The sequence below is a fragment of the Tympanuchus pallidicinctus genome, unplaced genomic scaffold, assembly GCF_026119805.1.
Source record: "Tympanuchus pallidicinctus isolate F22 unplaced genomic scaffold, pur_lepc_1.0 scaffold15, whole genome shotgun sequence".
In the NCBI taxonomy this organism is placed as follows: Eukaryota; Metazoa; Chordata; class Aves; order Galliformes; family Phasianidae; genus Tympanuchus; species Tympanuchus pallidicinctus.
This window is the reverse complement of record NW_026294669.1, coordinates 13342381-13360617: the sequence shown is the minus strand read 5'-3', so window position 1 is coordinate 13360617 and position 18237 is coordinate 13342381. Positions and strand designations below refer to the sequence as shown.

At 43.8% G+C, this 18237-nt stretch overlaps 1 protein-coding gene across 10 annotated transcripts in view; it reads left to right on the top strand.

Moving 5' to 3' along the window:
• Positions 1–18237, top strand: part of BIN1 (bridging integrator 1) — an 88098-nt gene that overhangs the window by 60915 nt on the left and 8946 nt on the right. For 4 of the 10 annotated variants that reach the window (XM_052674889.1, XM_052674888.1, XM_052674891.1 and 1 more), the window contains 6 exons: positions 5205–5355; positions 8472–8600; positions 11359–11466; positions 13153–13176; positions 17072–17164; positions 17928–18038. In XM_052674889.1, the coding sequence (XP_052530849.1) occupies positions 5205–5355; positions 8472–8600; positions 11359–11466; positions 13153–13176; positions 17072–17164; positions 17928–18038 (616 nt within the window). Of the gene's footprint in view, positions 1–362; positions 414–5204; positions 5356–8471; positions 8601–11358; positions 11467–13152; positions 13177–17071; positions 17165–17927; positions 18039–18237 lie in introns of all 10 variants that reach the window. The other 6 variants (XM_052674892.1, XM_052674886.1, XM_052674883.1 and 3 more) reach the window with 3 other exon arrangements.

Below are 18237 nucleotides of genomic sequence, written 5' to 3'. Positions count from 1 at the left end.
TAATGCCTTGCAGGGAACAGGAAATACCATGAGGCACTTATCTCTACATCTGTCCTGTCCTTGTGGTTCAGGACAAGAGCGTGCAGGAGGAAATAGCCCTCACCACTCCTGTGGCCTGTATTAGGAGCAGATGCTTCCCTAGCCCTACTCTGCTGGGAAAGGGATTGGAGATGGATACAGTGGCAGGAAGTTAATGACAAGATGTGAGAAGAGGTGCAGTTATTCTCCTGCATCACTCTGGCATCTCACTGACAAATGGGTGGAAAGAAGGTGCTGAATGGGTGCTTGGAAGCTTAACTTTTCCTCCCCGGTCTGACTGTGCTGTCCTGTAACGGAAATGATTTGCGTGCCGTCCTCAACAGAAAGAAAACTAAACTGTTCGCCAGGCTGAGGAAAAAGATGAGCAGGTACCGGTACGGAGAGCAGCATTTCAATATGTGTTTGATTTAGTTCCTAAAACTGGAGAGGCTGTTGCTGGACTCTTTAACAGCCTGGCACGTATTAACCCTGTGATGGGAGAGGGCTCTTTTGCATGATGTCGTGTGTTCATGGCCTGCTGGGACCTGCCGAGGTCTGTGTCTGGATAATCCCATTAACTGCTTGTGTGCCTGGTTTGAATCCTTGCTTCCTTTCCTCCAAAAAAAAAAAAAAAAAAAAGGTGGTGTGAAAGCTCAGGCATTGTCTGCTTGGTTATTTTTGTGCAACTAAAAGCATGATGCTGGGTTGTATGGGGGAAATAAGGTTTAATTTGGTGATTAACAAGATCTAGTTTTACTTAGCAGGGCTTGCCCTTATGAACAGCTCTGAAATGCTGCATTCTCATTCCCTGCCTGGCCCAGGAGGACCAGTAGGCAGCTCTCACACGCAGTCCTTCCTGTCTACCTACTGTCTGTCCTGTCCTGCAGTGGGAGGACAGTGATGTAGGAGAGGGCCACTTTCAGCTTTGCTCTTTACTTGCTCTGTTCCTGAGGATCCTTACTGTCTTATTCCATCCATTTAAGATTTGTGCAGAGCTGCAGGAAAGGGAAGCCTCTGTTGTTCTGTATAAAGGCTACCATCAGCAGCTTGCCTTTCAAAACAGCTGTGGCAATGAATAACTGGTTTGCCACAATGCCTACAGTTACTATAGCCAAGGTCAAGGACTCTAACAAGAATATGCTGTGGGGCAAAGCAGGGATTGCTGCATAATGGCATAGAAATTTCCCCTAATTCATGTTTTTTCCTACTCTTTTTGTTGATATTCCTTGTGTGGTGTCCTTTTATAAGGATTTTTTTTCTTCCACATTTTCTCAAGATGATATTTCAGCAGCAATAAAAGCAAGTGCTGGTATTGAGATGCTTGCTTTCTGATCCTGTCTTCTCACTGACCTTTCTCTTTGTCTCTGCTGTACATCCTGTCTGGAAGGAAGAGAATGGTAATTTCACAGGGAATCTGATGGGCAAATATTATTTTTTTCCTCAAGTGAAAAATATTGAATGATTGTCTTCTGAAGGAGGATTCACAGTGCTTCTCTGTATGTCTGTCTCTGACCATGAGCCAGCATTGCCGTGACTGCACCAGGAGGTGTAGCACTTCCAGTCATTGTCAGCCCCTGCAGATGCTACAGCAAAGAGGGAGCTAGTAAATCTCATTTGGATGAGCTCTAACCACAACATCCTCCTGCTGCGCTCTAAAAGTCTGGCTAGTGCAGCAGTTAAGGTGCTTGATCCAGGCTGTGCTGCGGGTTCTGCTGTCAGAGCAGCTGCAGGGATACAGAGAAATGCACGACCCCTTGTGTGGGGGAAGGAAGGTCAAGGGCTCAGTGTTCTTTGATCAGCAGCAAGAATGTACATTTGGGCCAAGAGACACCTGAGTACATAGGTGCTTTTTTTCTGTCTCCCCTGCTGCCTCTTTTTTGATGTGGGAATAAGTCTAGAGTGTTCAACGAGCTTTGATGCTTAAATAAATAAATAAACAGAACCCAATTACTTTTAGCTAAAAGACCCTATCTGAGCTCTAGCTGAGATGCCTTTTTCTTTTTCTTTTTAACTTGAGAACTTGGCAGGAGGTGGCCTGTCTGTTTCTACTATATTGGAGATTTGGTTCCATCTTTCAGTGTGGGATTGTTAAAAGCACATAGAAACCCCACGTGCAGATGTTAGTCTGCTCTTCAGAATAGGTGACCTGTGTGAGGAGTCTGGAAGCTCAGCAACACTAAAAGAAACTGGTGGGATTTGGGGTTCTCCTTCACCTGTGATAACTGCATTAGACCTTGTTCCTGGCTCTCGACTCACAGAAGAAAGGTGACACCCCTGTCCCTTCCCTGCCTGATATTCCTGGATTTGGCGTTGCTTCTCAATTGCTCATAGGAACCTTAAAAAAAAAAAAAAAAAAAAAAAGTAGCAACTGCAACAGCAGGCTACATTGACTTTCTTCTTTTGACTTTCTTCTATGATAACACTCATGCTTTTCCCTACGCTTTCTTGGAGCAAGAAGTCCATTCAGAGGCAAGACCCTGCTCTGTGCAGCACACAGTGTGTGGTTTCCTGTGAAAGCCACGGGATCCTGGTGACAGGGTGATTTGGCGCTGGTCACATTAGTTAAACCCGTGCAAAGCAACAAGTGCAGGAATAAAGGTGCTGCTCAGGGAGCTGGAAAAGGCTCAGTCAAAATTAGCACTGGCATTTTCCTAAGGGGGATCAGCCAACACATCAAATAAGCTGTAAATAGCAGTGACTTGCTGAGGGCTTTGGTGTGGGGCCCTCTCAGCCCTTGCAGGACAAGAGGAAGAAACTGGGCTGCCTCTCATATGGGAGTCTTTCGCCAATAGATCTCCAAATTAAGTCACTGCCAGACACCACAAGTCAGTCACCAGAAAGTCATTTCATGGCCTCTAGAAAATGATTGTGAGCTCCTTTCTTACCAGGAGAAATGATCTTTTCAGTTGCGTAGTTGGAGAAACCTATCCTTGTGTTGGATAGGCCAGTTGGTAGCCAGGACTCCCAGCACTGTTTGGGCATTTGACAAGTCCTAGCAGTCCAGTTGCAGGTCACTGTGTCCTCTTACTATTTCCATTCTTCTGCAACTCTCATTGCAATAAGGTGTTGTAGGACCCACTCTGAGATCCCAGAAGTGGCGTGCTGAAGTTCAAGACCCATGTCTTCAGTGAGGCTGAGCTCAGAAAGGTCACTGTGTCCACCTCAGATGATGCTGTAATGGTGTTGCCATGGAAATAGCGGCAAGATAAACTTCTGCTGAAATAATTTCAGGTTTTCCATGCTGTGAATGAACTGTGTGAAGCCTGGTAGCTCTGGCTTACAGCAGGACTTCCTTACCTTTGCTCTGTGACTGTTGCTACTTAATCTGTAGCTCCATCATGACAATGCCACAGAATCTTTCATGCAACCCACTGTGTCAAAGTGATTTCTGGGGATATTTTAGGAAGGACACTAGACATATCCAAACAAATTGGAGAGCTGCAAAGGTTGATGTATGTGTTTTTCAGTCCATCTTCCTTTTTCTCTATTCTTTCCCCATTTCTTTCCTTTGCGTGTGTGCCCCTGGTTGAGAGCTGCTGGCATAGAACATCACTGATTTTGTTGCATCATGTTTGTGTGCTGCTGGTGTCACTGTTATCAGAAACATCTGACCTGCATGTGGACCTGAGAGCAAGTGCTTTGTGGGAAAATGTGTGTGGGCTGTATGTATATGGGAAGAAAGTGGGAGGGAGCAATGGTTGAGGGCAAAGTGAATGGGGTGGGAAGCTTGAAAGCAGGAATGCTGAGCAGAGTGATACGCTTGCTTGGGAAGGGAGGTTTTCAGAAGTGCCTTGCTGTCCTTCATGTTACTGCCCCTCTAGTTGTGAGTGTTTAGGAATGAGATTATCATGCATGTTAGCCAGTGACCACCACACCTCATCTCCAGAACTCTTGGGAAAGAATAAAGAAAAAATGTGTCCCTCAGATCTACTTTGTTGCAGTCTGTGCCAGGATTTATTGTCTCAGGTTGTAGGAAAGCATGACCTTTAACTTTACAAAAGCTGCAACTTTATCATTGTAAATTGAGGCAAATATTGCTCCCTGTAGATGAGATTGCACAGCCCTTTTGAAATATTCTGTAATATTTTCATTTTGACTCTGCGTAGTTTTGCAAGGCTTCTTCTGCTATAAAATATCCTGTTAGTTTGAGTGCTTCTACATGACTTGAGATAAGTTGCTTTTTGGGGAGCCAAAGTGTTTCAACTTTTCCAAGGCTGGGAAAATGGATTTACCTTTACCCCCATCTAAATTCTCAGATAACCAGCTTTTAGCTAAATATCTCATGATTCCACAGATTGAAGCACAGACCTGACGCTGTGCCAGGGCATAGCCTTTAGGGAGAGGCATTTGCCTATTGCCATTCCTTTCAAAAATCCAAATCTGACCAAGTTATGAACCAAAAACACCATTGGTATATGCTTCTTGCATCTTAATCCTCTGAGGAATCCTCCTTGATTGTGTCAGAAATGGTCAAGGAGCAAGGACCAACTGGGAAGGCAAAGGCATAAAAGAGTTCATCATTGAAAACAGGCTGAGGAAACTTTCCATGATAGAGCTTATTAGCCAAAATCTCTCTGTTTCTTTGCTGACTGGCATGATCTGTGAAACCTCAGTCTGCTTTTCTCTGTTGCAGCTTAGACAGTTTGTACCACGTATCTTTTATTACTGCCATAGTTTAGGTGTTGTAGATCTGCATGTGGATCTGTTGGTCACAACCCATACAACTGTCAGTATGACACCACTCAGAAAATATTTACCTGGAAAAGTTACAGAATGACCTGCACAAGATTCCTTTCCCCATATGCTTCCCTAGAGATGTATTACTTAAAGATAGGCACTTATATAGAATCAGTGAGAATTAAGGATGGCTGTGCTTTTTTTTTTTCCTCCCTTTTTCACCCATATCTGATGCAAAATATATTAATGTAGTGGGACTTTATTGGGTAGCCTCCTGTCCAGTAATCCTGCTGCAGTTGGGCAGCAAGTGATTCAGCAAAGATGCTTGTCGGAAGCTTGTAGAGGCTTCAGATATCATCATCACATTTCTGGGCAGTGGAGCAAACAGGCAGTGAAGACCAATGGTCTGTGCTGGTTAGCTCAACTTCTCCTAGGCCTTGCTCAGACTATTCTTTTTCTCTCTCTCTTTTTTTTTTTTCTTTCTTTCTCCCTCTCTCCCCTTCCTTCAGTGACAGCACCCCAGCGAAAGCAAATAAAAGCCCCTCGCCTCCACCAGATGGATCTCCCATCACCAGCCCTGAGACCAAGACTGTTAACCATGAGCTGGAACCATCCACTTTGGAAGCACCTGGGGCAAGCATCCCAAAATCACCATCTCAGGTAGCATCCCCATGATGTTAATCATGTCTCTACCGTATTGCCAATGCTCTGTGAGTCAAAGACATCCATAAGTTGCTTTTATTTGAACCTCTTCCTGCTACGGAGCACAGAATAGAGCATGCCGGTTGCTCTCCATCAGTGCGGAGCAAGCATGAGATTTCTGAGAATGCAAGTTGTTAATTGATTATCTCTGTATTATGCAGGGAAGAACCAAGCTGTCTCTGAATTGCTCGTACACAGGGATGAGGCTGGTAATGTATTTTGCCATCAGGTAGGATGGTCAAGAAAATCCAGGGAAAATGTAGCTAGGCAAGGAGGTTTGCTCTTTACATTTGAATTAACCTGTGGAATCCAATGGTCCTGCCTCTTCCCAAGAACTTCCCTTACTGAGGAGAATCTGAAGAAGAAAGTTTTGTGTTTATATGGATAAGCAGAACATCAGTATTTTGCATGATGCTTTACTTTAATATAGTATACTATCTTTTAATCTATTATTTTGATCTTGCAGTTAATAATAAGGGTATTATATTATTCCATGAACAAATTAGCTGGGTAGTAGGGAGAGAACTGTTAGTTGGCTTTTGATACCTTCCATATGGCATTTCTTAGGCCTTTGTTTGTCCTCTTCTTACATGGGAGACACCCAGCAGCAGGTTTAAAATGTGTAGCGGCTGCTTCTTAGCGTATCACATGTTGGGATTTAAGGAAAATAAAATATTTGCTTCTTTTCCCCATCCCCTTATTGGTAAGTGGAGAAAAAAGTGTGGTGGGAAGAAAGAACAAATAGACCAGTTTCATGTCTGATACCAGTCATTGCATTTCAGTAAGTCGGACAACAAAGAGGAGTCTTCCTTCCTAAATTAAATCTGATAAGGAATCTGGGCAAACTGGTAAGAAATGCCTACTGCTGCTAAAAAAGGTTGAAAGTAAAACAAGACTTCTTTGCTGTTGTAAGTTTGCAGTATGATTCCAAATCCAGGCCTGTGTTTGTTAGAGCTGTCTACCTTTTCTGGAATAGCCTCTCACAATGTTTTTTCCCCCCATTATGTTTTTGATTTTCAGAGAATCTAGAGACAAAAAAGGATATTTATACATTGACAAAAGGGTCTCTTCCAGCGAGGATACCTGGCTGTATCTTTGCTGGACTTCTTCAGGGTCTCTGCATACCCAGCATTAAGCCTAGAGTGACTTAACTGCTGCCACCCAGGCCAAGACCTTGGAGTGGAGTTTGCATATTTAAAGGGAGAGAATAGTGTATGTCTTTCTAGAACTGCCTTACTGTTGTTTTTTTTTTCCTGAGATCACTACAACTTGGTGGAAATTTGGAACAAGAAATGGTACAAATCTATTGAGCTTTTCACTGCAGACTTCACTCAGACTTGTTTTCCCTTTCCTTTAAATAGCGCACATAGACCTTGTTTTTGCCAGGCTGCAAGTGCTTGCTCATTCACTTGCTGCCTTCCTGCCCACAGGAATGGGGCTGGAGGCCGCCCCATGTTGAGCAAGCAGAATATTCCAGCAGAGCTTCTGGAGAGTCAAGGCAAGACTGAAATGGTGTTTAGCAGCGTGTGCTGCCACCAGCTGGCAGCTCTTTTCTACTTTACATTTAATTCATTTTCTAGACCTCAATACAGTAAAGAACAAGAGCTCCATTCTATGCTTCCTAGGTGCCAAGAGTTGGGACTGACTCCACAGGGAGGAAAAACAGCTGTTCTGGAGTTTCTGTGTCTTGGAACTTGACTGCAGCACTCCACACCTAGTAGTTTGGAGGTGACACAGGGCTTGAGGGGTCTGGGAAATTTCAAAGGTTCACCTTTTGCTCTCAGTTACACCACGGAAATACTGTAAAGGCACTTCTGAAAACAGCAGAACTGTACTGAATTTTTAGACCGATAAAGCTCTGTGGGATCCAAATCAGCAAAAAGACTTTAGGGGATTTATTCTAGTCAGCAAAGTTCTTCATGCTTTGCGCAGTTTCAGGTACAACCCAACATCAATATGCAGTTCCGTTATCTTTGAGATGGTGTTAAACTGCTGCTGGAGATGATGCTGCATGCTGTGTAAGTCTCCGAAGATATTAGCACACAGGAGAGGGTAGGGGACTATTTCAGAGTAGTAAATCACAGAAATGTCAGGATCTTTTTAGTTTTGAGTTTGTAATTGGAACCTCCCAGCCTGCAGGGAACTTATATGGCTGCTTTGTTCCAACACAGGAACAGCTCTTCAGACTTTGGTTGGAGCTACAAGAGAGCATTGAGGCTTGGGCACAAGAAAATGTGAAGAGGGTGTGGATCAGTTGATCTAGGGAGGGTCTACTGCAGCTTCCCACTGGGGCTGGATGCAGCGTGAGGCTGAGTCTTTTAGCTTGATAAGAGAGTAGTAGGGTGTGTTAGAGTCAGTCTTCATTTTGCTTTCTCTGGGGTCTTCATTTGGGCTACACTTGTGACTTCATTAGTGTTGATGTGCATTGGTGAAACTGAGAGCAGAGGTGGACCCACAGCAGTCTTGGCTTCTCAGGAAATTCAAGTGTTCTTCCCGAAAACTGAGATACATGGTAAGATGCCATGAAGAATTCCTTCTGACTTCATGGTCTACTGTTTATCTCGTTGCCGGGCAGATCAGAATCTGGCCTCATGGGCATCCCACAATAAGACAGAGTCTGGGCTCTTATTCCTTTAAGTATGGTAAGTATGGAAAATGGAGGCAGAACTGGCCTGGTCTACTGAGTTGTGTTCTTAGTAACTTGTCTGCTTCCTCCCCAGTGTTGGTTGTTTTTTGTTTATTTTTTTTGGAAGGTTGCACATGTTCTAATTATGTATGCATGTCCTGTCAATGCATATTAATTGTTACGCTTCTTTTCTGCAGAGGGAAACTTGCCCATAGCTGAAGTGTAACTAATGATGCCAAACCTTCTCTGGAGGCGTGTGGTTATTTTAATTTTGTTTCATTTTCCCCTTCTCCCTTCCTTTCTCTCCAGATGGAGTTGATTGGACCATTCTCTGTGCCTGTGGTTGTGATTTCCCTCACCTTCAATTTTTGTGGCTAACCTGGTTCCTGTCTCTGGTTTTTTTGGGTGTCGCCGTCTGTGCTGTGGCCGTGTGCTCACTTGCATGCAGTTGAGGAAAGGGCCTCCGGTGCCTCCGCCTCCAAAAGTCACCCCTTCCAAGGAGATCAAGCAGGAGAACATCATCAGTCTGTTTGATGACAATTTTGTCCCTGAGATAAGTGTGACAACCCCCTCGCAGGTTAGCTGCTATGCCCTGCATTGTATTTGTCTGCCTCTGAACTTTTTCTTTTCATCTTTCTTCTCTCTGGAGGTGTCACGCCATGAAACCTGGTCAGGTGAAGGAGGAAGGCAGTCTCAGCATTGGACCTTAGAAGGCAAAGAGGGAGATAGGGGGCTATTTTGGAAGGCAAGGTAGCTGGAAGGCAGCTCAGACAAACATGTAGTCCTTTGAGAGCTTTGCCTCATAGAAGAAATGGGAGAAATTTAGCTAGTGGGAGATGCCAGAATCTCAGTTCAGAAATTATCATTGTGTTTGCGTAGTGACAGTGTATGTGGAGTGTAGCATCCCTTGCGTCCCATGATATGCTCTCTCCAGGCCCAGGGATCCTAGGTGTGGATGAAGCTTGTTTTGTCTACTTTTGTACAATCCCAATCTCTGACCCTGTCTTTTTTGCCTTTTTAGAAGGCAGTTTTGTGCTCTTTAGGTGGGGCTTTGTATTAACTTTTACAGCCCACACATGCACTGGAAAAGCCAACAGGAATTGGTGACTGAAGCGTAAACAGGCAGGGCTGTGCCTGCTGTGAATTCAGGGCTCCTGACAGACTGTTTTCACCAGCCAGCAGTTGCCATAAGAATATTTTTTTCCTGAGGTGTGACACCTTTTGAAGCTCTAAAAATGGTAACAGCATTTTCAAGCAATGAATTTTCATCTTTATTTACCTTATTATTAACATCACTGGAAGAGAGGATGCCCGCTTGGGGAATTCATTCTATGTTGGATCTAGGAGAACAGATGTTCTTATGTATACAGGAGCCTGACCAGATTTCTGGCTGCATCATGAGATACCTGCATTTATATTTTTATATATATACACACATATACTGTTCGGTTTTGTGTGTTTTTTTTTTTTTTTTGACCCTAAATGCTTGTTAAAGCACAAGTAATGCCTGTAGCAGTTCTCATCTGTGACTCATTTGCTGACTCTTCTTCATGTCATGCTGCTCCGTTGCCTCTGGTTTGCCACCTTCCACCTCACTGCTGAAGAGTCAAGGTAGAGTGGAGAGGAAAGGATGATGTCAGATTTTGCATTGCAATAGATAAAGCCTGCAGAGCAGAGATGATTTGACTGCAACGTTGGAAGCGTGGAGACCACAGGCAGCTGAGCGACTCTCGTTCTCTATACTTCTTTCTCTTATATCATAATGGACAGTTCTGTCTGCCCCATGGTTTGCATCTTGTATTTCCATGTGAATGCCTGCCCTTAGCCAGTCGTATTCTGCACCTGATCAGTGTCCTGACCCGGGATGGGATCTGCTGTGACATTCAATCAGATTAAATTTCTGAAGGAGGACTCTGGTTGCCAGAACAATCTTCACCGAAGCGCTCAACAGGCGCTAGTGTTCAGTGCATTGCCCAGGGCTGCTCCTGTCAGATGTCTTGGCTCCAGTGAGCTTTTTTTGTGGGAGATCTGGGTAAAGGCAAAAGGTGCTAGGCCTTGCATGTAAGTCTTGAATGACAGGTAAGATACTTTCGTGACCATCCCACCACCAAACAAAGCTGAAGATTGGGATTTGAGCCTTCCTGATGGCCTGGGTGCACTGGAGGAGTGTGCTCAATGCCAGTTTTAACATACTGGTCAAGGTTTATTGTTGTGAGATGGGAGAATTTGGTCATCCTCATGGAACTGTGGATATCAGAAAGAGGAGAGAATGTTGTTATGGGAGGGAAAAGTCCAAGAGAGAATCGCAGTAAGAGAAAATAAAAGGAAAATAAAACATGGTGATGGTATGAGCTGCATGCAGAAGACTTCCACTTAAATTTTATTGCTGTTTTCCCCATGTTCTTTCATGGTGTGGCTATGATGTAGTTGTGAAGGCCAGCCTTCCAGATTTGGTGTGTTATTGGAAAGGTAGCTGAGGTGGTACGGCAAGTGAACTTCAGAGATCAATGAAAATGGGGTCAACTCCTCCTGCACTTTGAGCTTCCTCTGAAGAGAAATACAAGTAGAGTCTTGTGGTTATGCTAAATTTAAAAGCAGACATATTGTCTTATTTTGAATACTCCTTTGTTGTAACTATTTTATTAAAGGTAATTAGTGAATGTGCTGTCATTGTCTTCAGCTGCTGCATTAATCAGAAAGTTATTCTGCTGACTTGGAAGAGAGCAGCACATGCATGCTGCTTTGGAAGGCTTGTGTATGCGTGTTTCTGGGATACCTGAAATGGAAAGCATTGTAAATATCGTTTTGAACTGGAGTGATATGATTCCCATAACTAGGATGATCTTTTATGTTATGTGTTTCTGTGTCTGAAGGGAATTAAGAGCTTGGGGAGTTAGTTCTGAGCCTTGCTTGTTTTTCTGTCTGGGTATACATTGCTGAGATGTGTGGTTGAGTAAGTCTGTCCTGGGCTTTCAACACAAAGGCAGCTGGATGAGCTGTAAGGTGTAGAAATAAATAAAAAAACCACCTGACCTGGTTAGTGGCAGTGATCCTTTTGGCTGTAACAGGTCAGGTGCTTGCACCATGTGAGCTCATTTGGTCAGATGAGAAGGTGAGTGAGCCTTATGGAAAAGGCTCAGGTTTGGCTCAGTGGAGCCCTGCTTACTGCCCGTGATTAAAGGCATCCCAGAGTCAGGAGCCACATCAAGTGTTCACATTCCCACACTGTCTTCTACGCTTGCAGCCATAGCACCTGGATGTTGCATACCTTGTCTGTACTGTACATGTGTGCGTGTCTAATGCTCGTACTGCTTTTCTTCCTCACTGCTGCCAAGTTTGATGCCCCTGGGCCCTTCCAGGAGGGAGCCAGCCTGTTGGATCTGGATTTTGATCCCATTAAACCAGATGCCACTATGGGGAAGACCCCTACACCTGCTTCTCAGGTTGGTTAATATCCAACTCTCCCTCTCTCTTTTTGAAAATGAGTTGTTGCCAGAGGTGGTGTGACCTGCAACCACATCAGTGACAGTTTGGACCTGAGCTCTGGGTGACTGGGCTGGAAGCCACCAACTTCTGATGCCCTGCAGATGGGCACCTTGGTCTTCTCTGCTGCATATGAAAGTCCAGTGAGAATCACGTGGCTGTTAGCCAGGCCACAGTCTGGCGCTAGCTGTCTGTGGGGTGCTTGTGCTTTGCTCAGGTGATCTACTTCTTGACAACACGTTCACAGATCTCCATCCATAGATTAACATCCTCTATATACTGTGTGGATTTAAACCATGGGTAGGCATTCAACCTCTGCTCTGTGCTCCTGCTGTAAATTGTTCTCAAAGAGATTTTTAGTAAACAGACACTTTGATAGTCTGCAGTTACTTAAGATGAATAAAACTTCAGAGATACTCAAGTGACACAAGGCCCTTCTGTCTGAGTATAACATAGCCTCTGTTCATGATAATGAAGTGGCTTCCTCCCTGGACATATTGCCTCACAGTGAAATAAAAGGAAGATTCATAATTCTGGTCTGACCTGTAGCTGTTCCTGTCCTACTAGAGACAGGTGGGCTGCACTTTGGTTTCTTTCACCCAGACATTCCATTTCTTATGTGTGAAATACATGTTCTTAGCCTGTGGTTTCCACTAAAATTTGTAGTAATATAATTTGGATGTTACAGTATTTTTCCAGTATCATGAAGTCAAGTGGGCCTGTATGGCTGATCTTTCTAGCAGTAGGATCTCTGTTAAAAGTTTGATGCTTCTAAATTAAAATACTGCGTCTGCAAAATTCTCATTATTAGCATAGTTTAATACACACCAATGTGCCAAACTGCCACTTTGGGGAACTTTAAATGGACAGATTGGCATTTCTTGACTGCATCACTGCTACATACCCCAGAATAAGCTTGCTTTTTGTTGTTCTGAATCACCTGTTATAACTTGAATAATTGGGTATGTTGACATTGGATATGAGTATGAATTTATTTTAAAATGAACTTATTTGCAATAAATGCAATAAATGTTATGCTGAGTGGGATTTTTAAAACTGTTCAACAGTAACATGTTGCACATTTATTGTTAGTTTCAGAAGTCACTTCGGAGTCTGAAATTAATACTTTACAGTGGTAACCACGGTATTAAACCTAGCACAAACCTCCCCATTTTCAAAGAATTCAGATTTATTTCCCACGGGGCAAGTGATATGGCAGAGAGGTTAAAATATTTCGCTGTTGATCCAAAGATATGGGCTGAAGTCTTGCTCTGAAATAACGTGTAACTCTGGTTGAGGAGATAAGAGAATATTTAACTCTGATAGACCACAAATTCATGATTTTTTTTTTCCTGTCAGTACTGGCACTAATAACTGAATGTGGCTTAGCTGTCTCCCTTCATACCAGAGCAAGGAATGACCCTCATTCGGATATGTTAGTGCTTAATTTGGAAATGCAAAGGGGATGAGTGTATAGATCTGCACACTTAATAACAACAACAAAAACAAAAAAAACAAAAAAACCATACGGAGGTAAGTAGTGCTGTTGAATGTGTATGTCTGCTTCAGACTGTCTGTAATTTTGTACTTGCTGAAATAATTGCATATAAACATGTTTTGTTTCTGTTGCTCTTTGACATGCGTAGTCTTTACCTTGGGATTTGTGGGAGGTAAGAACTTCCTATGGCTGTCATCTCTCATCACATACTGTGCACGCCTGTGCCATCCCTGCTTGCATCTGTCTCATTTCCCTCTCTGCTTTTCCTCTTTGCACACCTCAAACCAAAGTTTCTCCATATACTGCTGAGCCCACTTACATACCTTGCCCATAAAGCCCTGGGGCAGCCACGTTTGCCACGTCTGGCACTGTAGCTTAATGCCTCTAGCAGCAAACCACGCCACAGCCTTTCCCTGCTAACTCGCTTATCTTTCCCTTGGCATGATACTGAGACCTTTTTCCCAGACTTAATCCCACTGTGGCATCATCCTCACCCTCCACCCTTCCTTGTGTATATCCTGTTGGTCTTGTGTGTGATGCATAAATGTCTCAGGAGTCCTTGGTCCTTACTGCCTGTACCGTTGGGTATACGTGTGCATATTTGAGGTTATCTGCATTATTTGCTGCTCGTTGACCATCATTGTCAGAAAGGCTGATGTGAAATAACCCAGCCTGTGTCCATGCAAAAACTTAAGTGCAGGCCCAAGGCTTGCTTGTTGTCTGTGACAGCCCCAGTTTTGGAGCTTTCTGACTAAGGAAGAGCCTACATGCTCTACATCTGAACCCAAACAGTGGACTCATTTATGCCCTCTAGATGTATCAAGCCTGGGAAGGTCTCGGAGCACTGCAAAACAGCCCACTGGGAGATGCATCAAGCACTGCTGATTATGAGCCCCTCTGGACAAACAGGTAGCAGTGTAGGCAGAAAATGTGTGATCTGGGCATTCGTACCTGCAGCTTGAGCTGGCTGTAGCCCATACAGTTGATACAGGCCTCATGTCCTTGGCTTGCACCAGGGAATCAAGTCCTGGAAATCTTTGGATTCTCAAAATCCACATCCCCTATTTAGAGTAAGTACATGGAAGAAAGCAGCTCTGCCGTTGCTGAGAGTTTGGCCCAAGGACTCACAGCGGCCAAGGCTGTCCTTCACATGAGTCTGTTGAAAGATGTTTCCCTTGAGTGTTTTATCAGCCATCAGTGTTTAACCTGTCATTCCCTTTTATGAGCATTGTTAGTCTGTCTGGGAAAGTAAAAAGTCAGTGCATTGGCACTTGAATTGCCATTCTAGTGGACAGGCAGTGGGTGAGGTATAACTATATGTGGTGTAGTCTAGGTGCAAAAGGTATTTGAAGTCATTTCTTCCATTTTGGAAACTGATTTCATCCAAAGGACAGTTTAATCAGTTGGGGAACGCTGTTACAGCAAGAGGCTCTCAGCACGCCAGTTGCCACCTGAACATACACTGTTAAAGGACACAGCTCCCTATATCTGGGAAATTTTGTCTCCTCAAGCCTTCTGAAGTGTTTTTGCTCTAATATTATTCTTAGATGGTGATGAGAGGTCTGTTGGATGATAAAATTGTACCATATGTTATGTGGTTAATAACCATAGAAATTTGGATGCAGGTGAACTTGCTTAATTCTGCAGACAAGTAAACTTGTGCTTTGTTTGTGTGATGCTGCTGTTGGAATAAACAAAGCTTTCAAACGGGCAGCAGCAGTGAGCAGTTCTCACTCTTCTTTCCATGACTGCAAATGTTTTTGGCATGCCTACAGGTACATAAAATAGAAAATAAGTAGCTGACATGAAAATGCCTTTTGTTGAAATACGGGGAATTAATTTAAGTCCAATTTCTCTAGTTATTAAATATTGTTTTTGCAAATCAGCTGCTTTAAGAAATCTGTGGCTCAATATGAGCTGCTTTTTACCTATCCACATAAAAACCATTCTTGGTCTGATAGAGCTGTGCTGGCATCTGTCCCAATTCTGGTTGCACTGAGTCCAGATAAAAGGCAACCTGGGAGCAAATCTAATTAAACAGGAGAAGCCTTTGTAGCATTTAATATGCATACATTTACCTTAGCTCTTCCAAAGCTACTCTGGGAATCTGCTGGATGGGAACAGGTCTGCTATTTGTAATATCCTCTGGCAACATTGGCCTGTGGACATGCTGATGGGGGAATACGAGGAAGGATGTGTCAGGAGAGGAAAGCGTGTGTTAAATGGCACCGTTGGAACAGCTGAACTTTAAGTGATGGCTTTTGGTTAAATAAAAGTATTTCTTTCTTGATTGTTTCTGCTGTTACTGGGAAACAACTCGGAGAGTTGTGCCAGTATGTATCTGGTACTCAGATGAGTATGGAGCTGGGGTTAGCATGGCTGCTGCTTTACACAGTGTGTGCATGCTTTGGTCTGGCCAGGTTAATTCAGAGAGCATTGGTGTTCACTCGCCTGACTGGTGCTGCACACCTGCTGCAATGAAGGCACAGAGCTTGGCTTGGTGTCAGCCCAGGTCTGATGAAGGAAGATGGAAGAAAGGTATGGTGAAGGAAGGATGTTCAGAGCGTGGCTTAAAACCTGGTGGATCTGTGCATTTTCTTGTTGTTCTTATGAGGACGAGGACACCTCCCTGTCTGAAGGATGAGTTTGGGATCAGTCCACAGACTGTTTCTGAGCTTCAGTCACCATTGGTTGGCTTGGAATGTCTGCAGGGCCCAGATTCAACAAAGTTATCTGGGTTCCCAGGGAAACTGCTGAAAGCTGGGGGGTTCACTGATCAGTTGAACCTGGCCAGAGTGCTTCTATAGAGCTGGGACTAGGAGAATTGCAATAGTGGGATATCTGGACAGTGCTTTGCTTTGAAAATGGTTGTATTTGGAGGTACGTGTGCTTACCAAATGTATGAATCATGCAGGCATGTAAAAACTTGTTTATCCACGTGTTAAAAATGGGAAGTGTCTGTATTAGCAGTTTCTATTGTGCAAGTTTGAAGCAGGAATCTAGTTAGATTATACAAAGAGTTGTCTGTGCTATGACTGAATAAATATAGATGGGCAGTGAATGCTTCCAGGCATTAAATTAGAAAACAGACCTTACTAGGCCCGTGAGATTCTTGTCAGGAGTCTTTCTAATGCTATCTGGCTGGAAGTATTAATGCTTCCAGATCCAACTTAATTCCTATGCTGCTGCAGTTTCTGGGAGGGGCAAATGAATGTCTTTATTGTTGCATTAAAACAGCTTGGCATCAGGTGTGAGAGACCAAAAGCTTGAAGCTCTGGATGAGTACTAGAGCTCATTCTTTGCTGTGCGTGGAAGCATCAGTTTCCCTACTTCCAGGAGCAATCTCTGCTGGGCAGTGGTTTGTAAGTGATGCTGAATAGCTCCTGGTGGAGGTAGCTTTTGTGCATTAGATTCTTCCCTACCAACCACGCAGACCATGCAGAATAGTCATAGCAAATTCTTACAAACAATCCAAATTCATGACTCTTTGGGCCTGTCCAGAATCAAACTGGATTAAAATCAGCATAGTTTTCAGTTTTCATTCAAAGCTAACATTATAAAGATGCTAGGTTCACACAAAGTTCCACATCTGGACACGTTATTACCATGCTCTTCTTTTTCTGGGAGTATATGAAGGCTCAAATGTTCCCTGATTATTGATACTTGGAAATAGCCTATTGGTTGATCCCTGTCTGTTGGTATGTGAGCATTCACATTGAGTATTCACATGCAAGTGAAAATCTAGATGTAGTAACAGATACTGTGTATGTAAGTCAGTATGTTAAATCCTGAAAAGAAAAGGCATACAGGTTCTGAGGATTGCATTGTTTCTCCTGCAGTATTGTCTCTTGTGTGGCTGAGAGGGGATTCAGGCTTTACTGTGGTTTCTCTAGGCTGCAGAGAATTGGGGAGGCAGATGTAGTGAGAACTGAAGTTCTTCACCTGTTTGTCAGCAGATGGCAGCAATCAACCGTGTAGGGAGCACTTGGACAGACTGAGCTGTACTTTCTGCACACAGATATGACGGTAATGAGAGTAACTCCACTTGAATGGATTCTGTGTTGCAGCCTACAGAAGCAGCCCATGCAGGAGCTGAAGCAGCTGGATCTGAAGCAGCAGCTGGAGCTGAAGCATCTAAAACTGAAGGTGATTCAGGATCGGTAAGTATCTCAAGAGAAAGTAGTTGCTTCTCCACCACTTCTCTTTGTCATACAGCCGACATATGGGAAACTAGGCTGAGAAAAGAGGTTTGCAATGGCTTGGAAAAATGCACCCTTGCTGCTTGAGCAGTTACAATGGTCTTACTCAAAGGCCAGAGTTAGCGGTTGTGTTTTCCCTGTGTGATACTTAGGGATAAGCTCAGCTGGAAGATCTTTAAAAAGAGCCTTCTATTTGTTCATGTCATGAAGCCAGCCTACAGCCCCTTCTATATTAAGCTTGCATCGTCTGATGGGCTCCTCCTTTCCCACCATTTACTTTACCTCCCTGAGCTCTGCCTACACCTCCTGAATAACCAGATCTCCTCTCTTTTGACACTATCATGTTTTTAGGGGCTGGAGTAGGTCCATTTTATGGCTGCTTGATTCCTATAGATTGTCACTTGTGACTTGTTCTTCATGGACTTCACAAGGACTGCTTTGTGACTGCATTAAATGGAAAATGCTGCAAGTGTGGTCCCAGAAAAATGCTCTAAATCCTCCATGAACTTTGCAGCCATAAGCAAAGAAGGGCAGCAGTCTTTACTGTCATTTGGAGTGTTCTTGTCACTGTTGAGAAAACCCACTGAAACTTGGATGGAGTTGGTATTCCCAACTGGGTTATGGATAGTTTTGATGTGAATCCTTCGATACGGATCAGTGAACTACCCATCTTGGATTCTCCTTTCTCAATGGTCCTTTTCTTTCCTTGGCTGCTGCCTACCAGAGCTCTCTGCCCGCTGTCGTTGTGGAGACTTTCCCTGCTACTGTCAATGGCACCGTGGAAGGAGGCGCCTCCTCTGAAAGAGCTGACATGCCACCAGGATTTCTGTTCAAGGTGAGTGTGTGCTGGTGGGACACCGGGTTCATGGTGATTTAGTTCCAGTAACAGTTTAACTACATTCACTAAGTGTGACCATGGGCTATGTCACATTGAAGAGTCTTGGTAGCAAGGCATCACAAATGCATCATGCCCCATGAAGTGACAGCCTCCTTTTTTGTTTGTCTGTTCTGGTGTAGGAATTTTTTTTTTTTTT